This window comes from Euleptes europaea, chromosome 4 (assembly GCF_029931775.1).
Source record: "Euleptes europaea isolate rEulEur1 chromosome 4, rEulEur1.hap1, whole genome shotgun sequence".
Classification (NCBI taxonomy): domain Eukaryota; kingdom Metazoa; phylum Chordata; class Lepidosauria; order Squamata; family Sphaerodactylidae; genus Euleptes; species Euleptes europaea.
In genome coordinates this window covers 94,850,617-94,876,912 of record NC_079315.1, presented here as the reverse complement: position 1 = coordinate 94,876,912, position 26,296 = coordinate 94,850,617, and the positions used below count along the sequence as shown (strand labels likewise).

At 45.8% G+C, this 26,296-nt stretch overlaps 1 protein-coding gene across 1 annotated transcript in view; it reads left to right on the top strand.

The window, feature by feature from the left end:
• The window catches only part of IPO11 (importin 11), a 104,999-nt gene that overhangs the window by 21,133 nt on the left and 57,570 nt on the right, over positions 1–26,296 (top strand). Inside the window, exons 8-19 of the mRNA XM_056848663.1 lie at positions 1,915–1,985; positions 4,807–4,999; positions 5,095–5,247; positions 5,504–5,547; positions 7,942–8,032; positions 11,795–11,842; positions 12,530–12,635; positions 13,742–13,868; positions 23,167–23,200; positions 23,334–23,374; positions 24,388–24,504; positions 25,869–25,982. Of these exons, the coding sequence (XP_056704641.1) occupies positions 1,915–1,985; positions 4,807–4,999; positions 5,095–5,247; positions 5,504–5,547; positions 7,942–8,032; positions 11,795–11,842; positions 12,530–12,635; positions 13,742–13,868; positions 23,167–23,200; positions 23,334–23,374; positions 24,388–24,504; positions 25,869–25,982 (1,139 nt within the window). The remainder of the gene's footprint in view (positions 1–1,914; positions 1,986–4,806; positions 5,000–5,094; positions 5,248–5,503; positions 5,548–7,941; positions 8,033–11,794; positions 11,843–12,529; positions 12,636–13,741; positions 13,869–23,166; positions 23,201–23,333; positions 23,375–24,387; positions 24,505–25,868; positions 25,983–26,296) is intronic.

Sequence of the window (26,296 nt, the reverse complement as noted above, 5' to 3'; positions counted from 1 at the left end):
AGTAATGCCAGCAACACATCGAGGGGCATTTAGGAGTTTTCGTAAGAACTGAAGCAGTGGGCGATCTAAAGATTCATTGATGACTGTTATCCAGATGGCAACACCAAAGAGGTTAATTGGGGTAATTTTCAGATTAAAAACCTGAATAGCCCCTGGAATATATTTGCCACCTTTGGTGTAAAAAAGATGACAATAGCACCAACCCCAGATTTAGTTTTGTTGGACACTGCTTTTTGATGGGCATTCCAGTTTAGGTTATGGGAAAACAGAATGCCAAGGTAAACAAACTCCTTGACTTGGTCAACCTCAAAGCCATCTAATACCCAGCGAAAAAGAGGCATTTTTCTCCTATTAATTATTGCCACTGACATACATCATTTGTTCACAAACTTTCTATCTGCCTATACTGCAAGAAAAATAATGCATATCTCTTAGAGCATTTCTCTGAAAGATAACCGATGAGTTTTGAAATCATCATTTAAATCTCATATAATCTCTTGGTGACTTTCCCTACTTGGACACAACTGCATTGTGTTGTTATTTTCTGTTTAATGTGAACAGATTCCCGTTTCTTCATTTATGTTACAGAATTAGTTTCTGTGCCTTGAATAGTTTGCCATGGCTTGCTATTGTTGCTTGAACAGTTTGCTATAATGATTGTTAAAATGACCTTTTCTGTCATTTATATGAGGAGTAGAACATAAGCTACTCCCAGTTTCACAAAATACTTCCATATCTGTAACAGAATCTTTGGGGTGGGCCCAGGAATCTCTGAGCATTGACTTCTGTGCATTATTTGGGATCTTTGAATCCTGGCTGCTATTTTCTATACTTCTTTTTTTTAAAAGAAACTGAGACCTAGGTTTGCACATGCAGTAGGATAAGGTGGAAATAAGGTGATATACTCATGGTAGAAGGGACTGTGTGACTTCCAAATGAAGGTGGTGAACAGATTTTTAAATGTTTCCCTGTGTAAAAAAACTTACTGGGTATGGGAAAGCAGCACACCAGTGACTTCTAGGACTTTTAATCATGCTATTGTAGTTTTTTACTTAAGTGAAGGGTTTTTTAATAGGAGGCATTAAAAATTCTTACAACAAAACTGTATTTCTTTATTCCCTTTGTAGTCCCCTTTTCTCTGTGAGACTTGAGGCAAATTACAACTAAAATTAATGCAGTAAGAACAGGACAGTACATAGAACCAACTAAATTAGAGAACATACTAATGCAGACAATGAAGCTATATTAAAAGACTGTAGTACAATGCAGTAAAGCATCATATTACATATTAGCAGTGTAATGTGTAATGGATGGCCTGACCTGGATGGTCCAGGCTAGCCTGATCTCGTCAGATCTCAGAAGCTAAGCAGGGTCAGCCCTGGTTAGTATTTGGATGGGAGACCACCAAGGAAGTCCAGGGTTGCTATACAGAGGAAGGCAATGGCAAACCACCTCTGTTAGTCTCTTGCCATGAAAACCCCAAAAAGGGGTCGCCATAAGTCGGCTGCGACTTGATGGCACTTTACACACACAATGTGTAATGGTAGATATTATCATCCCCATACTGTAGATGGGGCATGAGATTGAAAGAGAGCAGCTTGCCTAAGGTGAGCTAGTGAATTCAAGGCAGAGGTGAGATTCCGACTGAGAATTTCCTGATTGTTAGATAAGGCTCTTAGCCACTAGGCCTCAGTAACTACGTGGGATATTTAAATTGCAGTCTATTAGTTTTGTGTCCGTCATGCTCCTCCTGTGTTTTTTTTAATTTGTTATGATGCAGCATCTGTGCATCTATTAAGGTGTGCATTAGGAGGCTAATATGGAATAATTTTAATTGACTTTACAAACTGAATACTTTTAAGTGAAACTTAATGCAGTCGGAATTAACGTATTAATATATTTTGTATTGACTAGGCAGAAATATAGAAGTGGTTAATGTGTTCAGAGATCGTCTGGAAAAGACTATAATTCTTTTTACTAAAGTGGTAAGTTACTAAAGTTATTGAAACTTTACTGAAACTAATATGTTGCTTGGGCTAGTCATTTGTAGTACAAAATGATGCCATAACTTTACATCACTTGGTTCGGGCATATGAGCTGAGCAAAGAAAAAGGCCTAAGAAGAAAGCATTTACATTCTCCATTGGCACTGCAGGAGAGGAGGAAAATCTGCCCTCCTCTTTTCTTGCCTTGCTTAACTATTCACCTTCACAGCATTTGCTATTATTATTCAGCTCCATTGACCAGTTCACTTACTGCATAACCTTGTGTTACCCAAACTGGACCCAGAGAAAGAAAGAAAGAGAAAGAAGGGAATTAGCTGGTTACTGGGGTTCCAGATGGATAAACAAGGGTTTTTTTACCTATGTATACCAGGTTTTTATTCCAGAGCAGCATCCAAGAGAGAGACAACACATGCCAAATGTTCCAAAGTTTAATCACTAATAACCTGAGCTGAGCTACAAATAAACCACACAAAACTACACAACACCCATCCTAAACCACCCTCACATTCCCAAACACACACTGTAGATGGTCTAAGATTGGGGAAAGGACCAAAAGGAGGGAAGGAAGTTCAGGTGGGTGATACTACCTGATCCGTGGTATACAAAGGAGATTGCGCAGGGAGTGAAGAGTGTTCAGTGGAATTCCGAGGGGCAGAATATGAAGGAGAAAAGGAGAGGTATCTTGCAAGGCAGTTGCCGGGGTATCCAGGTGGTGAGAGAACCTGACATACTCTTTACCGGACCAGGCTGGTCCTTATTTTGACAAGAACCCATAGATGGGCCTGGGACCCCACACTCCCAGGATTGGGATCGGTCCAAGGAATGACGTTTGAACGTGACTGGGCAGTTTGAAGGTAACTACTGCGTAGATCTGGTGGGCAGATTAGGAGGGGACCTCTGGCATTCCAGGGTGGAGTAATAACAGAGAACCCAGTGAGAAACAATGATAAAACTAGCCTCTTGATAAATCACCCCAAGTGTATTGAATATTGGTCCTCTTTGATCAATGGTCAAATCAGAGGTGATTGACCATTAAACATGGATGGTTCCTATTCCTTCGATGGAACATCCTTTGAAGTAAGGGATATGTTTGTATTTGGTGTATCTTGGAGTTGGGGGCATAGATATTACTGTCAACCTGCCTCCATGATAGAATGTGCCTTGGACAAGGCAGACCAGGGTGAACTTTCTGAGTTCATCCTTGATATCCCTCCCTCACTTAGGCTTATAAGGGGATGTGCCACAAAACTACTAAGAGGGGATTAAGGATCAAATCGAGGGGTCTTATCAGGCGGGAGGACAGGGGTCCTTACCCTTGTTCTGATAGCTTCAGGGAGGTCTGAGTGCTTGTTGATCTTCCTGGCCCATCTATCACCTCTTGTTCCTGTTCCTCAGATGAATTTGAGAGATGGACGAGAGGGTTGCTATATCCAAGACCCCCAAATCGGGGGATGCCTAATTGTGTATGTATTTGATTTTTTTGAATGCATTTTTGTGGCTGTAAGCTCTTCTGAGGATCCTTTGAGCCTGAAAAGCAAGATAACGTTCTTTTAGTAATTACCACTGGAAACATTTAGAAATTAAACACAGAACAAAAAAGAAGGGATATACGAAAAAAATTACAAGCAAGTTGCTTTGATTTTTAATGATCCCCAGTCTGTCTCTCTCCCCCCTCTCCAGCAAGTCCTATCCCTTCCAGAAATAAATTTCAGACCTGGAATATGTGCATTAAGAATAAAAGAAATAAATCCTTTGAATGTGCAAAACGTACATTTTATCATTCCTAAATTAGTAATGCTTTTGTGGATTTCCTTTGGTTTGTGGTAGTTGGGAAGAAAGCTTAGGGTGCATACTCAATTGAGCACGAGTTTCCCTCTGAATAATTAACAAGGCACAAATCCTGATTGTCTCCTTTTTCATTGTTCAGTACAATGCAGGGAAACGTGAAACAGGATCTCACTACTTGCTTTTTGACAGTCATTATAGTGAATTGTAATCAGTTGCTAGAATGCTGGAACGTAGAAGGTGGCTGACTTTATTGAACAATTAGGCAGAGTGCTGCCTGTAAATTTTCTCTGAGAGCATGAGGATTTAAAAAAAAAGAGAGCTAGGCACTTGAGCCAGCAAATTCACTAAATCTGCCTTGAGTGGCCTGCCTAATTCAGATGTGACAACTCTTCCATCAAGCTATCTGTCTTGAAAAGCTGTTCACCTTACTCTAATAAGCCTAATTCCAGAACAGCCTGTTAATACAAAGTGGAGCCGTCTCACTAGGAAGGTGAAACTCCAAATGCCTGATGCCTGTTTCAAGTGATGAGAAAATTTTAGCCGCTCGCATGATCTGTAAACAAAATGCGCTGTTTATTTTTTTGTAATTATAGTAATAACTGGTTATTGATAATAACTGTTTAGAATCTGAGTTTATTGTGAATGTGAGTGATTAATATGACATGGGATAAATCCCTAAATGTTAGGTAAAACTGGTCACAGATTTTTTTTCTTTTAAAAAACATGATTTTATTATGGTTGAAAAATATAAACCAACAAAGAGAAATTATAGAGTAAATTCAGAAATTGACTACTTTGTTTAGAGGAAAAAATAACAAGAGCTTGTCATATGGTACTAAAATGGTTGATATTATCAAACAAAAGAACAAATATGCAGAAGAAGTTAATAGATCAAGGGTCACTATAAATGACTATTTCTGTAAGATTTCAAGTCACCCGATCACTGAGATTGGGCTTCGGATGTGTATTGCTGTTATAATTACCCTCTTGTGCTCCTCTCGCTTGACTTTTAGCTTTTAGACTTCTTGGACCAACATCCTTTTTCATTCACCTCTCTGATTCAGAGATCACTGGAATTTGCTGTAAGCTATGTTTTCACAGAGGCTGGTGAAGGAGTCGTGTTTGAGCGATTTATTGTCCAGTGCATGAATTTGATTAAGATGATTGTCAAAAACTATGCTTACAAGCCATCCAAAAACGTGGAAGGTAATGCGGCTCTTTCCCCAATTATAAGTCACTTCTGGAATACTTTTTAAAAATATTGGCCGCTGTGTATTTATTTGTTGAAATATTTGTTGCAGACAGCAGCCCTGAAACGCTTGAAGCTCATAAGATAAAGGCATCTTTCTTCACATATCCAACATTAATGGAGATTTGCAGGCGATTGGTTACTCACTATTTTCTGTTAACTGAGGAAGAACTGACAATGTGGGAAGAGGATCCAGAAGGCTTCAGTAAGAAACTATGCATTATCAAAGTATTTATTCTTATGCAGTATGTGCTCCTTTTCTGGAATATCTACAAATAATGTACAAGTTAACAACTGGCATAATTATTAATAGCTACTACATCATTTTTATGTACCAGAATCACAAGTTTTCAGTTTAACTGTGAGCTTCTGCACTCAAGTTTGTGAATCACTAGTTACAACCGTCTTAAAATATTGGATACTTATGATGTAAAACTTGTCATCTTGTATGTATGTTGCAGCTGTGGAAGAGACAGGAGGAGATTCTTGGAAATACAGTCTGAGGGTAAGCAACCATACATAATTTAAGTAGATATATGGGGGAGGGGGGGCAGGGAAATGAACCTTACTGCTGTCTTTTAAACACATTTTAGGATGAGATCCAGAGACGTACTTTCCTGTGCTATTATAACACTCCCTTACACTGGCAAAAGCATTCAACTCCTGGTAAACTCTAGGCATACCAGGAAGCTGTATAGGGGATCTCCAAGTTTAATCAAGCTGGATGTAAGAATGCTCTCAGAGATATTTTGAAATCAAGATAGATAGTTTAATATGAAAACAGTATTCATAAATAAACAACAGCATCTGTGCAAATGGGAGAGAGGCTGTGTCAACCCAGAGGTCGTCACTAAAATCTCTCTCAGCTCATTAGTAGGCAACCTAGCATTATATAGGCATATGTAAACAACATTCCATTGTTACAAAACCTCAGAGCTAAACCAAAGCTATTCATATTTTTCCCAGTGGCACAGTTCCGGTTGACCGAAGGCAGAAATGTCAAGTTGACCTCTTGACAGTACTATTATTGTTAAGAGGAAAAGTTCAGTTCCCCACAATTGTATCCAGCTGTTGTTTATTCATACAAGGATGTTACAGAACTAATAGGTGTTATAAGGTTCATGAGCATATTGATGCTCATTAATGCTTCTAACTGCTTTGGTTCATGCAGAGCATTCTGGGTATGGCTAGGCCTTAATGTCATAATTTCCCTTCACCTGGACACTATGCAGCCCAAAGGATGTGCCCCTGCCATCTCGAATGATCTCTCTCTAGTTGGGAAGTTTTGCACCTGTTTTTCAGCAATTACAAAATCTTCAAAACAGAAGGAGGAATGGCCTGTAATAGTTATCCACACCATAAAACATTCCATCTTCCCAGTATTCTTGGGATTTGGCACAGAAGAAGGGAAGGAGAGGGTAGTGTTGTCAGCACAGCAGAATTATGTTTTTTAAAAAACTGTACGCTCTGTGTTAAATTGACATGGCATGATACTTGTGTAGAATCATGATGAGAAATAGCATAGTGTGTTTAGTATCGGAGAGAAATCCTGAATCAGGTACTTGTTCATGTCAGAAAGACAAAGCACGTGTTTTAGGACTAGAGCCAAACACATCTGTGAGGGCAGCCACATGCTTCTGTGCATGTTATGTACGCATGACAACACTCAGGTTTCCTCTGTTTCCCTTTCCAGTTTCAGTTCTACTGTATGTTTTTAACCGTGTATAACTGTATGTTTTTAACCCTTTGCACTGTCTGCTACTATAAGTATGGCATGAAACAGTGCTAATGCAAGAAGAAAGTTGCTTACAGAAAGCTTGGAATTTTTGTTGGACCACAATAGTAGAGACAATTGGGAACCCCCGCAATACTTGCACTGGGAACTGCTCCCCACACCATCGCTGCTGTCACCCAGATCCTTCATTGCCAGCTTGGGGGGGCGGGCAGCAAGCAGTGCTGTGCCTCCCCATCCAATTCCCTGGGTGCCAGCTTGGGGGGGGGGGACAGCAAGGACTCACACGCCCCCCAGTTCCCTTGATTGAAGGTTCAGCAGGCGGTTCAGTGGGCGGGCGGGCTTGCTAGCTCAATGGAGGTGGTGGAAAGGTCTCCTTCCTTCCCGGCTCAGTGTGTGTGTGGGGGGTGAGACTTGGAAGAGGGGGAATCCCATCTCCCCCTGTCCATCACTGAGTCCGCACAGCTCCAGGCTCCACCACCTACCTCTTAGCTCGGGCCCAGTGGCGGTAGTGTCTGGGAGCTGCAATTAGCCCAGAGTGGCTCCCAGTGTCCCGCAGCAGCTCACAGTGGCTGCTGCCACTGCAACCAGACCCAGAATAGCTCCCAGCAACTGCCACAGATGCACCCAAAGCAGTTCCCAGCGCCCACTGCAGCAGCTGGAGCAGCTCTGAATGGCTGCTGCCATTGCAGAATCATAGTAATTTATTTATTTTTGTTAAGATTTCAGATTTTTCTGCAAACTTGGGGATCCTCCAGATTTGCAGGAAAACCTTTTTAGGGCTGGTGTGGCCCCAATCCATGGATTTGGATATCCACAGCTAGAGGTCACACGTCACTATTAGATATATAGACTAGAGAGATTCGAAAAGGGTTTTGCTCAGTGGCAGACCATCTGCTTTGTATGCAGAAAGTCCCAGGTTCGATCCCTTGCATCTCCAGCTAAAAAGATCAAGGAATAGGTGATATGGTAGACCTCCTCCTGAGACCTTGAAGCAGCTGCCAGTCAGAGTAGGCAATACTGACCTTGAGACACCAAATGGCAGCTTCGTGCCCCTAGGCATGCTGAGGTTTTTATTTAGTAGATTTATCAGGATTTTATCTTTAAAACTGACTTGCTAAATCTGTTTTTGACTTCTATCGTGAACCAGTTCAATCTTTTTTTCAGCCTTGCACAGAAGTGCTCTTCATTGATATTTTCCATGAATATAATCAGACCCTTACACCAGTTCTTCTAGACATGGTTCACAGTCTACAAGGTACATTTAATTTTAAAATTATATATGTAGAGTGTTGACTTAATCCTCCCTTGCCATGTCTCACATTCTCTAGGCTGCAGAGATGTCTAGGGAGAGATACCCAGATACTGAAGCCCTTATAGCTTTTCACCACCTTTCACTCACTGCAGCTTCCCTGTACTGTCTCTCATCCTCTTCTTAAAGGTGAGGGAATCTGTCATGCTCCATTCTTATGTGCAGCAATCAAAGGAAGCTTTGCTTGTTTCACCATGTCAAGCTATTGCTGAGATGCAAGGCTGGCTCTTTTTGGTTTATGATAGAGCAGGACACACAGCCCATTCCTGAAAGCTGCAGCGCCCGGGGACAGCACCTCCAATGAGGATTCGCAGCCGCAGCGAGGGAAAAAAGGGTTTTTTATTTCAAAAAACCTGAAAATGGGGGGAAAGTCCCCATAGCAAACAGTGGTGCTGCGCCACCAAACATCGATGCTGCGCCACCAAAAAGGTGATGCGGCAACATCACTGCATTAGGGGGTGTTCCCCTGGCTGAAAGGGGTTAAGAAGCTGCCTAATGGCAGCTCCACCCCCAGGAATGCTTCCCGGGACGCCAGTGTGAGGACTTGGGCCAGGAGAATGCCGGCGGGAGGCTGTGCCAGCGTCCGAGGGCCGAGCTGCCACCCTGGTCCAGAGAGGCAGGTGTAAGTGGCACTGTGGCGGCAGCTGTGCCAGTTTGCACAGCACAAGTTGCACAGATGCCGGTGTAGGGGTCACACCAGCTCCTAAGAGCATTCAGCCCCTCCTTCAGGAATGGACTGTGAGAGACCTACATCTCTGTTCCATCGCTGTTGGCTGATCCAAGGCTGCAAGCTCCAGATTCAACAGGAGCAGTGCTTGCCCAGGTCCATTTCTCCTCCCTGTCACATGTGCCACTGCCAACAGGATCTGTACCGTGCCATTGCTGCACACCCTCGTCTTGCTGCCACCCACGTGCAAGTCAAGGTCTAATAGCAGAATAAGTGAAATACGGTTGCTGATTGTGGAGAAGACAGTCATGCTAGGAAAAGTTGAGGGCAGCAGGAAAAGAGGAAGACCCAACAAGAGATGGATTAACTCAATAAAGGAAGCCACAGCCTTCAGTTTGCAAGATCTGAGCAAGGTTGTCAAAGATAGGACATTTTGGAGGACTTTCATACATAGGGTCACCATGAGTCGGAAGCGACTTGACGGCACAACACACACACAATTGTGGGATAAAAGTTGAACTTTGTTTTTTCTCTTTGACTCATAGAGGTTTGTGTGTGTGTGTGTATGGTTCAGAGGATTAGAAGACAGAGAAACAGCTCTGAAAGTAGGATTTGCCAAACTAGGGTTGTATGTGAGCCAAATTTTGGTTTCACACAGTAGAATAAGGTATGGCTTCACATTGTGTCTGAAGTGAGCCAGAATCCTGTTCTGAGATCTGCTGAGATGTCTCACCCTGGAAATGGGCTTTTCAGTAAAAACCAACAAGCCCCCCCTGGATTCCCATAGTCTTTTAGTGATGATTATCTTTTGGCCAAGCTGTAGATGACATTGTATACTGGTGGCATAAAATGGGTTGATTCATACAAAATACAAGGGTTGGTTGCATATCCAGCACCTTCCCTCATCAGCCTCTAAAACTTCTGAAAAATCGATGGTAAGGAGGTTGAGGCGAACCTTTTAGGCAAGATACCCTGAGGCATGGGAATAGGCTGCAATAAGGAGGGGGGATTTGGAAAAGTTGCTTTCCCTAGCTCTTCTGTTGGTGAGTTTGTCAAGGTCTCTCGCCTTTTTAATAAAATAGAAACAGAGGGAAAAAGCAAAACTTTGGCAAGGGGCTTGTTTTACTCCGCCTCCTCGCACAAGTGTAGGCAAAAGCCGTGGGTTAAAATGCTCGGGGGCTGAGACCCACTCAGCCTCCCCTAGGTAGTACTGCCACCAGTCCCTGTTTTAGGGACACCTCAGACCAGGGGCCAAGAGCACCCCTTTTCCCTGTTGCCTCGGCAACCAGCCCTGCAGAGTAACACCCTTGCAGGCTGGGTGACAACAAACGTATAGTTTTTGGTAGTGTGTAGCCTGGTCAAGCCAACTAGAATCAGCTTAGAGCTTAGTAGAGTTCAAGGAGCCTTTATACTTTAAGGAGTTTTATTGTAACTTAGCACATAGTTCCAAATAAAACATACGAAAGTTGGAGCATTTAAAATAACAAAACTAAAAAAAGGTTTTAGCTCACACCAAAGGTTTAGATTAAAGCAAGGGCTTCTGAATATGCACAGAATTTACCCGTTCCTGGGTTCTATCACACGGGTCCACCCAACGCTGACTTCAGGATTGCTTCCAGCAAGGCAAGAGAGTATATCTCCTCCTAGAAGGGTTGAGGCAGCACAGTGAAGTCCTTCGAGCATGCAAGCCCACAAGGGTCACACACCCCTTCTCTCTCTTTGGCCGACCCATTTGGGTAGTCTTATTTCCCTGCGAGCTAGGGATGGGTGGGCCCTTACTCCAATCCCTGTACGGCATGGATTAATGCCAGCTGATCTTATTTACAAGGTAGAAATTACCTCTGCCTTTACCAAGTGGATAATGATGGCTGACGGCTGTTCGCCCATCACCCTCCCTTTCAACCAGGTGATTTTATTGAAGCAACACATTGTGACAGTACCCCAGAGATCTCCCGGTAATAATTGGCTTCCAGACTGCCAGGGAAGGAATTTCTGCCTAGCTACAAGCCTGCTCTGTGCACTGGGTAACTGGGCTAAGAGTCATGGAGTGTCAGAGTGAACGATAAACAATGATAGGAGAAACTGGATGAAACCGCAACTGTACTGAGTCGCCTTTCAGTCTGTAATACAATCAAATATGTATAACTTGTTGATGTATCGTCATAACTTGAATTTGGATAAATATCTCTTCCCCAGTATAATCGGGACTCAGAGATTTTGGCCCGTTAGGGCATCTGGGTCCAGCTGCAAATAAATAAACTGTTTTCTTGATAACGATCTTGGGTCTCCTTCTCCCCCGCTAACCCCTGTTTTACTGGGTTATTCTCCTAGCACTGCAGCCTTGAGGCCTGAAGGGAGCAGTAAAATTGTTTCCAGCTGTGCTTCTCTCAAGGAGGGGAAGGATACTCCTTAACAATTCCCACACTCCTTGCATACCAGTTTTACAACTCTAATTCAGGCCTGGTCAAAGGCCAAGCTTGAACCAAGAATAATTCCTACAAGAAATTGTAAGAGACCCTTACAGTTTCTTGACAGAGTTTCCACTGGTGTAAGAGAGAAGTTGGAGTGAATTTTCCACCCCCCACCCCCACCCCCAGCCTACCAGTCTGACTACAAGGCTCTGGTAATCCCTAGCACCAGTTTTTCAATCTCATGAAGGAGGAGAGCAATGCTCTCTAGATACTTGATTTTAGGTGTTTTATTTGTAATCAAGCATACATTCATAAGAAGAGATACTAGAACATGTTCCAAATAAGCTTGGTGTTCCTGGTTTCTTTCTGGATGGAGGATGGAATAAGATGGGTTGTGCCCTTAGATGGGGAGAGAAGGCAGTCTTAAAATGAATGAAATAGTCCCTCTCCATTTTAGTGTCTTATCTTTTACTTATAGGTAACTTCACTCTACTACCAATAATAGTAGGAACTGCCAGTGCAGAGTTAGACCTTCTCCATAATCCATTTCCTAGCACCTGGTCTGTAAAAAAAATTTTTTTCCTGAATTATACCTTTGCATTCCAATTTTTTCCTTATTCTTTATTTCAGGTCCCACCAATGTAGATCATACCCAAACACTGCTGATTAAAGATGCTGGTAAAATTCAGTTTCTTTTATTTTTTTTATGAACAGGCTGTAATTGCATGTTTTCTGATACATTCCAATAATTGCCATTATTTGATAGTATGGGATTCTGAGAAACAATATCCAAATAATTCTGCCAGAATAATTCATTAAAGTCGTTTAGCCACAAAAACTAGAACAAGAGAGTAGTCTGTGTGTCATTTTTCATCTTTGTTTCCTAAAACCTGTTTCTGAGAGAGAGATATACGAGGTTATTCAGGGGAAATGGAGATAAAATATCTTTTTAAAAAGGAGTAATTGGAGAAATGTTCACAGCTTGGTCAGATGAGTTAAAAAGCAATTGATATAAATGGCGATTAGCCATGATTGTTAAATAGACCCTGCATATTCAGAGACCGTGTATTGCTTGACTGCAAGATGCTGGGAATAAACAAGAAAGAATAGCTAACTCCACTATTCCTTTTTTTCTGAGTCAACAGGCAGACCAACTTTGGTAATCTAAAGCTGCACTAGATAGACCATGATTGTATTCAGTGTCAGTTCTTACATTTTCTTTCGCATACTTAGGATTACTTAGTGTTCAATTCATACATAATATAGTAAATAAAATTTCTATTGAATAGAGGCATTTTGCAGAATTTTGAATTAAGTAGTTTTTTTTAAAAAGGAAATAAAAATTCACATCTTTCCCCCCTGCAGTGTATAATGCAGTTGGACTGGCAGCATATGAGCTTTTTGACAGTGTGGATTTTGATCAGTGGTTTAAAAGTCAGCTACTAGCAGAATTGCAAGTGACTCATAACAGGTAAATCAACTAACATCTCTTACTTCTTGGCTTTTGAAATAAATTCAGTAATGTTTGGTAATAAGATTCAGAACAGGTTGGGTCTTAACCCCCCCCCCCCCATAAAATCTTCATTTTTTAATTACACTTCTGAATTCAAGAAATACGGGTTTAATGTTGATGTTAACTGTGGCTTTCTTTTTTTCTCAGAAGAAAGATTGCAGAGAGAAATATAAAATACTTTTTACTAGTACAACTTTTTATATAAGAGTGTGCATGTTTGGAGTTGAATAGAACTCTTCAGCCTGCTGGTCCCCTGTCTCTGGAGTCTGGATGTGACATTAAGTATTGCCACAATATCTTCCTTGACTGCTCTTGCCTCCCTTGATTTTCCTCCCATAATTTGCAGTGGACTGTATGCAGTTCTGCTGCGTCAGGGGAAGGAACAGGCTGTGTTCAGGGCCACAGAAGTCATCCAATATTTGCTATACTCTTGCAAATATAAGCAGCATTTTCCCCCCACTGCAGCTTAAGTCTGTATGGTGGAAGTAGATTCTCATGCCATAAAGGCTGAGATTCTGATATCTGGAAGTGTTTTGCGCATTATTCAGATTCCATAGTACCTTGCATAGCGGATGATACACTGTTATAATTGGGAAAACAAACTTGATATCTCAGAAAATACTTGACCAGTTGTTAAATTTGTCTGAGGACTTAGTTCTTGAGCTTTTGAAAATATTTAAATATTTCTTTTGAATTTAAACCTTTCTTTTGAATCTGTGGCTATCACAGATTTATCCACCAGACCTCACTCTTGGAATATTTTAAATGAGCTAAACTTAAGTAAGCAGGATTTTTCTCTCTTAAATAATTATGGAGGCTTTTTGTATGTTTTGTATGTAGAAATGGGTATGTGGAATTTATGTTCTGCTGTATTTTCAGCTGTTGCTGGGAGAGTAGACATGGGGTATGGAGATGAGTAGCTAGTATTGCAGCAAAAGATGTTTGCATTTATGGCTAGAAACTAAATCCATTAAGATGTGTTTAGGATATTGGCGTTTAAACTGTTGAATTCGATTCAATTTTAATAGTTCTGTCCTCAAACAATAATTGTCTTCCTTTTAAAGGTATAAACCAATACGTCGACGAGTAATTTGGCTAATCGGACAATGGATTTCTGTGAAATTCAAGTCCGATTTAAGGCCTATGTTATATGAAGCAATCCGTAATTTGCTTCAAGACCAAGACCTGGTGGTATGTATATGTATCACTCTCTTTGACAAATATTTTTTGCTTGATTATAATGACTTCACCATTCCTCTCTAAATTGCAGACAGTGTGGGCTTTTGACCAAATTGTAATGTTATATAGGGTGTTATGTTATCTTTGATAGTCTGGAGTCAATTAAAGCTTAGCCTATGGAAATTTTTGTAGGACCATGTTAGTCATTCCTTAAAGTTGTAGCTGGACACATTTAAACTCTTTTGGAATTTGTGGGAGGGACCATGGCTCAACTTCTGTTTTGCGTCCAGAAAGTTCCAGAGTAGAAAAAGACTGGGAAGTGTTCAGGGTAGAAAATCCCTGATTTGGATATTTGGAAAAGGAGTGCCCAAAATAATCTGTGGGTAAGGACAATTTAAAATACAGCCCTACATCTTGGTGTACCTTTGCCTCCCAATCTTTATTTGGGTAGCTGTGCTGGATTCCACTGAGAATCTGGCTAAATATAGCATTATTATATGATTAGGACTGAGGACACAGGATTCAGTTCTGTTTTAATACTTATTTTATCCACTCGTTCCACTATTCAGAAGCTTAGCTATGTTTTTTTCTGCCGCGCTCCTGCTGGTGCCACTGCACCTTCGAGCGAGACTTCCCCCATCGAGGCACCACCTGGCTGAGCCCAACCCCTTGTAAGTAGGGTTTCCTCGGCCTCAGACCACTCAGAGGAGGAGGACGAACCTTCCTCCCCTGAGCTGGCCAGCTTGCTAGCTCTCTAGAAGCAGGGAGTGTAATTCACCAGCCATCCTCATTGGCCTCCACCCATGCTGCTTTAGACTCCACCACCTGTGCTCCGCCCCGTTTGCCTCGACCCGAGGCTACAAATGACCCCTCCCTCCTTCCTCTTCCTTCCCCTGCCCGGAGAGTCCTTCCAGATGGTGCGGCCCCCGTCTCTTCCCGGCCTTGGCTCTTCCACTCGCCCTGAGCCGGTCGTGCTCTGGGCGGTTCTTCCCTTCAGGCACCTTTCCTCCACGCCTGATCCATCCCCCGTCCCATCCATTGCCTCCCCTTGGCCGCTGGGACGGGAGCCGCGTTGGCCCGGTTGCCGCCCTGGGGCCTTCTTCCCCTGTTGCGCTCCCCCCCGCCTGCCAGCTGATGGGCGGGGTTTCAGGAGCCTTCCCGGGGCCCCGGCTCGCCGACCGGCCCTGGGGGCCTCGCAGCACTGTGGCTGTTGCTGCGCCCCAATTGCTGGGCGGGGTCCGCCCACGCCTCTTCCCCCGCTCGCCAACTGACGAGCGGGGCCGTCAGCGGTCGCGGGGGCTTCCGGCATGTTCACCGGGGCATGGGGAGGAGGCTCGGGCCTGCCTCTGCTTGCCGCCACTCCCGACTCCTTCCCCGGTGAGTGGGGCTTCATGGGCCCTTCCCCCCCCTCGGGGGCTGTTGCTGGGGTCTGGGGTGGTCGGGACAGCCCGGGAGCCCGAGCGGGAGGGCGACCCGGGACACCCCCCCCTCTTTCTGTGAGCTTGTCGGGGACGTCCTCCTCATGGATCCCGGACATGTAGTTGGCCAGCACATTCAACCTCCCTGGGCGGTGTAGGATCTTGAAACTGAAGGGAAGCAGAGAGAGATACCACCATAAGACCCTGGCATTATGATCCTTCATCCGTGACATCCACAATAAGGGAGCATGGTCAGTGATTAACGTAAACGGGTTATTTTCCAGATAATATCGGAGGGAACCCACGGGCCACTTAACAGCCAGGGCCTCTTTTTCGACCGTTGCGTAGTTCCATTCAGCCGGGGTTAACTTGCGGCTGAGGAACAGTATGGGGTGTTCTCTCCCCCCGTGCTCCTGCGTCAGGACCGCTCCTAGTCCGGTTTCGGACGCATCGGTGGACACAGAGAACGGTTGAGAAAAATCTGGATTTTGGAGGACGGGGTTGCCGGTCAAAGCGCGCTGCAGGTCTCGGAAGGCCTCGGCCTGTTGAGGAGACCATGGTATCCGATTCGGTTGGGACTTCTTGAGACAATCTGTCAGGGGGCCGGCCCTGGTGGCGTAATGAGGAATAAACTTCACGTAGTAGCCGACGAGGCCTAAGAACCGTCTGAGTTGTTTCTTGGTCTGAGGGGGAGGAACAGCTTCCAAGGATGTCACCTTTTCAGGCAAGGGTCATAGTTCTCCCCTTCCAACCAGATACCCCAGATATTTTAACTCACGGAACCCTAGATGGCTTTTCTTAGGGTTGGCCTTGAGTCCGGCCTTATGCAGGGCCTGAATTACATTGGTCAGATGCTGGAGGTGGGACTCCCAATCTGGGCTGTAGATGATTATGTCGTCAATGTACGCCATCGCGTTGTTCTGGCACTGTGCTAAGGTTCGGTCGACCAATCGTTGAAAGGTGGCTGCGGCCCTGGCAGCCCAAAGGGCTGAACTGAAACAAACCCGTAGGGGTGGCGAAGGCTGTGTTCTCTTTGTCTTCCTCCCTCATCGGGATCTGCCAATAGCCCTTCGTAAGATCCAACGCGGAAATATACTGGGCCACCACGAGCTGGTCGATGAATATGTCAGCTCGGGGCATAGGGTAGGCATCAAAGAGGGCAATGTCGTTAACCGCCCGGTAATCTACACACAAGTGCACACTCCTGTCCGGCTTCGGTACCAGCACAATGGGACTCCTCCAAGCACTCTTGGAGGGTTCAATTACGCCCATGGCCAACATCTTCTCTACCTCTTGGTTGACAGCCGTCCACCGTTTGCGGGGTAGCGGTCGCCAGGGGCTACGAGCTACTTGCCCCGGGGGAGGGTCTTGATGGCATGCAATACCCAGTGGGTCTTGCCAGGCGTCTGGGAGAAGACCAGAGGTAAGTGGCAAATCAGCTCTTTCAGTTGGGCCTGTTGGTCGGGCCGAAGGGCCTCATCGATCTGTGGATCTTCTCTCTTGTCTTTGTCCAACTCCCAGGGAAGCTCCCCCTCGGGTAGCTCCAGAGGGTCTTGCCCCAACTGGCATTCCTCTGGGGTCTCTTCTCCACGAGCGTGCCACTCTTTCAAGTCGTTTATGTGGAGGCATTTACGATGTCTCCTGGTAGGCCCACACTGTACTTGGTACCACCCTGGCTCTAACACCCGGACCACTTTATAGGGGCCCCTCCATGGGTCTCCCCCCATGCCGGGCCCAAACACTCGTGCCCTCACTACCACCTGGGTTCCTTCAGCAAGGGTCCGTTCTTATGTTGCATGGTCGTACCTGGTCTTCTGATTTCGCTGAGCGTTTGCTAAGTTGCGGCCAGCCATTTCCCTAGCGGTCTCCAGCCTTTCCCTCAGTTGCCTCACATATTCAGAGGCTACCTACCCTTCTGTTTCTTCCGCCCCTCCCCATTGATCCTCCATCACTCCTAGGATCCCCCTGGGTATCCTCCCATAGAGGAGCTCGAAGGGGGCAAACCCTGTGGACGCCTGTGGAGTCTCCCATACCGCAAACAAAATGCGGTCAAGGTATAGGTCCCACTGTTGAGGTTTCTCCCCTGCTAACTTCCTCAACATGGTCTTTAGCGCTTGGTTCATCCGCTCTACCAACCCATCTGTTTGCAGATGGGCTACGGTCGTGAAGATTTGGCGGATCCCCAAAGTTTGGCACAATTGTCGGGTTACTGTAGCTGTAAAGCAGGGCTGGGGAACCTCCGGTCCCCGGGCCGGATGCGGCCCGCGAGATCATTTTATCCGGCCCCCGTGCTGATTCCAGGAGCTCCAGGGCCATGCCACTCCAGCTCTCGCTAGCTAGGCTCTCTCCTTGGCAGTTCGGGCTTTGCCAATTGAGTGACTGTGGGGTCCTTTTTCCCAACTCTCCTCTCTTCCTGGAGAGACTCACAACGTCTGCCCAAAAAGTGCGCTTGGCCGGAAGCCCCCCTCCCCTTTGTCTCACTGGCTGTTTCTAGGTTAGTGGGTGGCGTGCCCTGCTCCTCCAGCTCAGTGGGCCCCTACGCGGCCCTCCCTTCACTCTCCGACTTAAAGCTGCTTGGGCTCCCGGAGCTTATGCCACCATCTCCCCCCTCGCCTGCCTGCCACTGGCCGCTCCCTCCGCCGGCTCGGTGGGCCCCTACACGGCTTTCCCCTCGCTTTCCCCCAGGCTGAGGACAAAAGGTAAAGCTGGCTCTCCAGCCATGCCAGCCTCAAACTTTCCTCCCCACCCCCCTAGCTTGCCTCTGACCCGTGCAGCGGGGCAATCTGGTGAGTGCGTGTGTGCGCGCGCAAGAGAGATCCCCTGGCCGTTGTGCAGCCCAGTAAGTGCATGTGTGTGTGCACGAGAGATCCCCGGGCAGTTGTGCAGCCCAGTGAGTGTGTGCGTGTGTGTGTGCGAGAAAGAGAGAGAAAGAGAGATCCCTGGGCCATTGTGCAGCCCGGTGAGTGCATGTGTGTTTGCGTGAGAGACCCCCGGGCCGCTGTGCAGCCTGGTGAGTGAGTGCGTGTGTGTGTGAGAGAGAGAGATCCCAGTGCGGGTGTGTGTGGGTGTGTGTGTGTGTGTGGGGAAGCCTGCCTCCCTCCCTCTCTTTCCTTCCTTCGCTATCCGATTGAATTGCAAGTTATCTCGGGATAAGCAGGTTTTTTTCCCTGCCTGAGAAGCCACATAAGCAGTTTGGCTTGGTCCACGTACTGCCGGTCCAGCAGGCTTACTTCGCCCCAAACCGTCAGGTTTTCTAGGCTCCACTCGCCTGCAATTCTCCCGACTGCACTTCAGGCTCCGGAACCCTTTTTCCGGGTCTTTTGTATACCCGCTTCGTCAGTGCTGGGAGTGTGTGTTCTTCGGCAAGACGAGTGCTCACCGGGATGATTCTTTACCCGGCTTGGATTTCACTCACTGAAGCAAGTTCGCCCAGAGTTTATTTTGTTCAATTGAGACTTTTTATTTAGCTTAAGCATATTGTGTATATATTGTGTAACATTTGGCTTAGACCTATAGTGATTTGTTTCAATATGATCAGATTGTGTGCCATCAGTGCTTACTTTGTTGCTTAATTCCAATTATTTAAGCACGAGGTTTTCTTTTGAATACTAAACCTCCCGGTGGTGGCTGGAGACCTGGCAACCCTAGCCTCTCCCCCGCGCACCAGGACATCTACACCTGATATGGCCCCCGAACGAAGTTATAAGTGTGCAAATGGCCCTTGGCAGGAAAAAGGTTCCCCACCCCTGCTGTAAAGGAAGTGCCACCATCCGTCAAGATCTCTCGGGAAAGCCCAACTTGTGCAAAGAAGTGGATTAGGGCTTGACATACCCCGGACGCCTGCATGGTACGGAGGGGAATGGCCTCGGGGTACCGCGTGGCATAATCCATCAGGACAAGGATGAAGCGGAATCATCGGGCAGTCCGAGGGAGGGGTCCCACGAAATCCATGGCCACCCTCTCAAATGGGGTTCAGATAATGGGTAAGGGTTGCAACGGGACCCGGGGTGGGGCCAGGTTTCCTCCCTTCTGGCATCGGGGACAGGACCTACAGAAAGCTTTCACATCCTGAGAAACCGCGGGCCAGAAAAAGCGGGCTAGGATATGGGCTAGGATATGGGCTAGGATATGGGCCAGGGTAATCTTTACTCCCTGATGCCCTGCCCAGGAGTGATCGTGGCTTAATTCTAACACGCGTCCCCGATAGGGTTGGGGAACCCACAGTTGGCGTACGGGCCCTCTCCGCTCCGAAACCACCCTATACCAGTAACCCTTTTCAAAGGATATTTGTGGTACCCGATCTGCTCGGTGGGCATCGGGGATTATCCCGTCTTTCACGGCTACCATCCGCCTTAGGGCGTCCAGTGTCGGGTCCTGGTCCTGTCGTTCCTTGAAGGCCGGATCCCCTTCCCACTGTAAGTCCTTCATACCTGCCGCCGTTTGCCTGGTCCCGGGGCCTTGTGGGTCAGCCAATGTACCCGGTTGAGGTTCACCCTCAGTTGCCAAAGTTCAGGCCGCGACCTCCTCTATGCTTGTCTGGCTCAGGTGTTGCATCATCTTGCGGAAACAGGGGGCATCCCGGCCAATTAAGGCAGGATATAGGAGTTGTGGCACTCAGGCTACTTCCATCTCATACTCATGGTTATTCCACCGGGCCCTTATCTTGACCACCGGGTACCTCTCCGTGTGCTGGTGGAAGCAGGCCACTACGGCTTCCCGTACCACCTTCAACTTGGCGGGGAGGAGCTGGGACCTCACCATAGAGATCGAGGAGCCGCTGTTGACCAGGGCATGCATCTGTTGCCCTTGGATCTGGTGGAGCACCAGGGCCCCCTCTCCTCATCTCGTGGGGTAACTGGCTTGTAAGGCTTCTTCCCACCCCAGGTCGCACTCCATGAGTGGACAATCACGGCGGTAGTGGCCCCACTGCCCACACATGAAACAGTGTCCTATCCCCTTGCTGTCTTTCGGGGTGCCATCTTCTCGCCCGGCCAGCCTTCGGCCTTCTTCTGGGGTGGGTCTAGGCACTAGACCGGGAGGTGGAGCCCGAAGCCGGGAGCCACTGGCAAGAGGAAATCGAGGTGCCAGTCTTGCGACCCCCCCTCACTGGTTCCATACCCATCTGGATTCGAGGTTCTCCTTGCACACCCTCTTTGGACATGTCACGAGGTTCTACTGGGGTTATGTTCTCGAGTAGTGTCATGGCCTCTTCCAAGGTGGCTGGTTTGCTGCACTGGATCCAGTCCCTGGCCTTAGGGGGTATCACCAGCAAGAGTTGTTCCAAGATTATCCGGTCAACGATGGTCTTACTTTTGGGTAAAGTGGGGTGATTCCACCGGTAAGCATCCCGGAGAGCTGACCTCACAGTCAACGTAGGAGGGCAGAGGGCAGGTTTCCACCCTGGGGGAGCAGGGATATGGGGCGCTGCTTTCATCACCACGCCCCCAGTGCCCGCATTCTCCACCACGTGTTGCGCCCCTGCTGGTGCCACTGCACCTTCGAGCGAGACTTCCCCCATCGAGGCACCACCTGGCTGAGCCCAACCCCTTGCAGGTAGGGTTTCCTCGGCCTCAAACCACTCAGAGGAGGAGGACGAACCTTCCTCCCCTGAGCTGGCCAGCTTGCTAGCTCTCTAGAAGCAGGGAGCGTAATTCACCAGCCATCCTCATTGGCCTCCACCCATGCTGCTCTATACTCCGCCACCTGTGCTCCGCCCCATTTGCCTCGACCCAAGGCTACAAATGACCCCTCCCTCCTTCCTCTTCCTTCCCCTGCTCGGAGAGTCCTTCCAGAGGGCACGGCCCTCGTCTCTGCCCAGCCCTGGCTCTTCCCCCGCCCTGAGCCGGTCGTGCTCTGGGTGGGTCTTCCCTTCAGGCGCCTTTCCTCTGCGCCTGATCCATCCCCAACCCCATCCATTGCCTCCCCTTGGCTGCTGGGGCGGGAGCCGCATTGGCCCGGTTGCCACCCTGGGGCCTTCTTCCCCTGTTGTGCTCCCCCCGCCTGCCAGCTGATGGGTGGGGTTTCTGGAGCCTTCCCAGGGCCCCGGCTCGCTGACCAGCCCAGGTGCCTTGCAGCACTGCGGCTGTTGCTGCACCCCGATTGCTAGGCAGGGTCTGCCCACGCCTCTTCCCTCGCTCGCCAGCTGACGAGCGGGGCCATCGGTGGTTGTGGGGGCTTTCGGCCCATTTGCCGGGGCATGGGGAGGAGACTCGGGCCTGCCTCTGCTTGCCGCCCCTCCCGACTCCTTCCCCAGTGAGTGGGGTTTCACGGGCCCTTCCCCCCCCCCCTCGGGGGCTGTTGCTGAGGTCTGGGGTGGTCGGGACAGCCTGGGCGGGAGGGCGACCTGGGACATTTTCCCTACCACTCACCTCTTCTTCGATACTCATCGTGCTCTTTGAAGAAGTCTGTGACCTTTTTTGCTCTGGAGATTCTGTTTCTCCTCCTTTCAGTTCTTGAAGATTTTTCCTTTTGTTGGCATTTGTTGCCCAGTGTGTACAGTGTTTTTTCTGCTTCACCAGTATACAGATTGCCTGCCTGCCTGTCCAAACTAGTGTCTGCAAGAGAGGAAAAGTTACTAGTACTTGTAAGTGAGTTTGGGAGAGAGAAGGATTTTCCATCCAGACCTGGGCTTGATCAGTTGAGTCTCATCTGAAGTGTCCACTCTGGTTGTACAGAATTCAAATGAGATTGCAATGATCTTTCTAAGGAGATTCAGTTGGGAATGATCACAGTGTTCCGGTTCACTATAGTAAGGTGAGGGAGTGTTCCATGACCAATAGAGCTTCTGGAATCAACCATCTATGTGTTATAGAATGAAAAATTAAATATCATATTATAACGTTATACATCAAAACATGAAAATAATGAAACTCAGTATACAAAACCTCAAGTACATTACACACACAAGAATCTATAAATCAGTCAACATTTGATGGGTGCATTGTATGCATGCAATGTATCTCATTAGATAAGGTGTGTTAAAAATAAGAGACCTTTCAGAAGAGTGCTTGTCCATTATTAAAATGCATTAGTAGACTTTATTTGGACAGCTGTTTCCTTCTGCATGGTTTTGCAGTGATAAGAGGTCTCTATATCAGTTTTCATATATCATATTTTATTTAATGCTTAGTATACCTTAGAACCTTGGTCCATCTGCGAGGACAATAGTTAATTGTTCTTTGTTTTTAAGAACTGAGTAAACTATCACCATTTCATGATCTGGTATGAAATAACATTTATAAATTTAGTGATAACGCAATCAAAGCTGCTGAGTCGGTAGTTCTGACTGGCAGATAGTTCAAAGAAAAGGGGGGAATGTCTTGAAAAAGGCTAAAATTTTAATAAGGGAGATAAGATGCACAACTGCAGGGCATATTAGTCTGAAGCAAAACCATATTGCATTGAATAATTTCAGTCATAGGCTTATTGTACAATATTAAATTTTTCTGCCTTTTCTTAGCCATGGTATAATTAAATACCAAGTAAAATAATAAACTTCCGCTTTATCCTCAGCTTCAAAAGTTGAATGCATGTTTCAGGTTCACTTATGCATAGCTCTTCAATATTATTAATTTTGGGTTAATTAAAATATGATACATGAGTTAAATTTATATGCCAAGCTGAAGTAAGAGTGGAAAGATGCTGAAAGGTATCTAGGAAGATATTTAAGGAGTTATATAGCAAAAAGAAAGTCTAAACAAGTTTTTAACATGATAGATGAAATTCTGATTAAAATTTCTGCATTATTGAAAATGGTTCTTTTGTGTGACTGTGCTAGGTAAAAGTAAACCCAAAGAGAAATATAAATTTTGCATATTGGAAGGCATATTAATTTTTTTGGGGGGGAATATACTAAACAACATGGCACTTCAAGGTTTTTTTTTCCCTTTCAGGTCCGTATTGAGACAGCTACTACTCTGAAACTGAATATCCTTTTTTTCTTATTGAAAGTATTCTGATTTTATTCATCACTGAAAATATTTTGATTTGTCTGCTTCAAAATACCCATTATTGTACTCTGGAACAGCAGAGATCTCAATTTTTCTTAACTTCATGTTACCCGTGGATGATTTTGAGTTTCGAACTGACCAGTTTTTACCAGTAAGTATTTTTCTTTGTAAGTGCAGATGAATAATTCAGCTGAAGGAACGGTAAAGGGGAGGAGGGTGTGGTGGTATTTTAACTTCAAAAGCTGCCACGTCGTTTGTTTAATGTTCCTTTTTTGGGATTTTCTGATGCTCATAATGCTGGTGCTACAGCATTACTTTCTGAAAAGCACTTAATTCAGAAGCAAGGCATATGGTTAAAATTAAAGTAGCCCCTCCTCTTGGATTTACCAGTGATTTCTTACCGAGGAGTGAAATTTGAAGTTCCTTAAATCTTCACATGCTGAGAACCTTTGACTTAAACATTAATTTAATGCATTTATTGAAGGAGTAGAGATAAAAATAAAATATTGGAAGTCAGTTGTAAAATCTCTTAAATGTGTTCTGCTGCTTCTGCAGACCACATTATGATTACATAACAGGATTGTAATGGTGAGTTCTCAGCAGGGCTGTGACTTGGGCTGTGGAGACATTTCCTTGCATTCTGAAGCCGTTCTTCTCTTGCAAGTTTTGATTTATAACATGCTACTCAGAAGCAAAGAGGAATTTTGTAGCTGTGGGCGACTGATAAATATTATCAAGACTGTAAAACAAGGACCATAAAAGCTTCTTCAGTGAATCGAGCCATTTCCAGTTCTGTTGTATTTCAGATATTTTAAAACTGATGGGCAGTAAATTAAGAAGGGTGGGGGGCACAGAAAGGAAGGGTAGAGAAAAGGGAGTTCAGGGGGAGAAAGAGGACAGGAAGTTGAGGATGAAGAAGGAAAAGAGAGCTGCAACAAAACCTCACGTAGAGCCTAGGAACAGGAAGAAATTATGTGCAGTTAGAATTAGAGGAGCAGACATGTAAGGAAGCTTTGGATGTTGTGGGACTTTGAATCATGGTGTCATAGAATACAGAACAGAAGAGCTACCGGGGCCTGTATTTCACAAGGTCTCAAGAAAGATCATTGAACATCTCTACTGGTGGCCTCATTAACACAAGTTACTGTTGTGTTTTTCTTGCAGTATCTGGAATCCATGTTTACTCTGCTCTTTCAGCTACTTCAAGAAGTTAGAGAATGCGACACAAAGATGCACGTTCTTCATGTTCTCTCTTGTGTAATTGAAAGAGTCAATATGCAGGTAACTTGAAAAATTCTCCCATTATGCTTTTAAATTTACAGGACCACAGAACCTTGAATAAATTGGTGAGATGATCTGTATAACTGCAATAGATACACTCCTTTTCTTTGTGCTACATACATTTATTACTTTGTCAGTTTTTATGATGTTTTCAATCTTGTACAAGCCAATTAGCAGATTTCCCCCCCCCCCTCAAGCATTGTTTGTGTGATTTTTCCTGAACACCCCAAGAGGAAAAACTGGCTTTCTACATACAATATTGCAAACATTGATTTCACACATCGAGAAGCATGGTATCTCCATCTCTGCCTATGTGCAGTCGCTAGCTTATGAGCAGGGAGCCTAGGAAGCATACGTGCTTAAGCTCTGTCACTGTGATAGGGAACACTGTCTTTTCAACATTTCTGATTACAGGGCCAAGTATGGATCCTATATGCACACAGTCCATTCTCACAAGCTGGCACTTGCACATTGGCTGGGGGTTGGGGTTGGGGAAACAGCATGCTTGTGCCAGATCCCTCGGTGCACATGCTGATTTCTGTGCACATGATACCATCTGTCTTGTGTGTATAGCAATCTTGCACTTACCGCACACACGCACATTAAGATGGTTCTAGACTAACCTGGCAGTTTCCACCAATTCCCCCTTCCTGCTTTAGACCTGTGAAGCCCCCAGGACAGGAACCTCATTCCTTTGGGGAGCGAGAGGATGCCATCTTCTTTCCACAATCCCAAAGAACAGCAAGCATACTGGAAATTTATAGGTTGCCCTTTAATTGCTTAGTTTTTTATTTATAGTTCCAGAGGTTAACCACCACCTTGTACCCTGGCCAGTTCACCTCTCATCACTTCCACCTGCTCCTGCCTAGGTGCTGGGCTTCCTTTCCAGCCTGAGTTATTCTGCCAGCTCCTTGAGCTCCTGTCCTTACCTCTGCACCCTTTCTGCAGGGTTAAGTTCTGGTTGGGCCAATTTGCCTAGGCCAGCGTGGTGTAGTGGTTAAGAGTGGTGGTTTGGGGTGGTGGACTCTGATCTGGAGAACTGGGTTCGATTCCTCACTCCACGACATGAGCGGTGGATGCTAATCTGGTGAACTGGACTTGTTTCCCCACTCCTGCACATGAAGCCAGCTGGGTGACCTTAGGCTCATCACACTTTCTCAGCCCCACCTACCTCACAGGGTGTCTGTTGTGGGGAGGGGAAGGGAAGGTGATTGTAAGCCAGTTTCATTCTCCCTTAAGTGGTGGAGAAAGTCGGCATATAAAAACCAACTCTTCTTCTTCTTCTTTATCGTTATAAAAGCTGATATTTTGTTTCATTTTAGAAGCAATGTTTTTTAAAAATATCACTTTTATATTCCTTACAGATACGACCATATGTTGGATGCTTGGTTCAATATTTACCTCTACTTTGGAAACAAAGTGAAGAACACAATATGCTGAGATGCGCTATCCTTACTACCCTAATTCACCTTGTCCAGGTACAATATCTGCATCTTTTATTTTAGTGTTAGCTTGCGTACTAGGAGCTGTGGCTCAGTGGTAGAGCATCTGCTTGGCATGCAGAAGGTCCCAGGTTCAATCCCCGGCATCTCCGGTTAAAGGGGCCAGATGAGTAGGTGATGTGAAAGACCTGAGACCCTGGAGAGCCGCTGGCGGTCTGAGTAGACAATATTGACTTTGATGGACGAAGGGTCTGATTCAGTATAAGGCAGCTTCATATGTCCATATATGTTCAGTATGCTGGTAAAAATTAGAAATGTCCAAATAGGTAAGAGAAGCTAGAAAGCAAGTT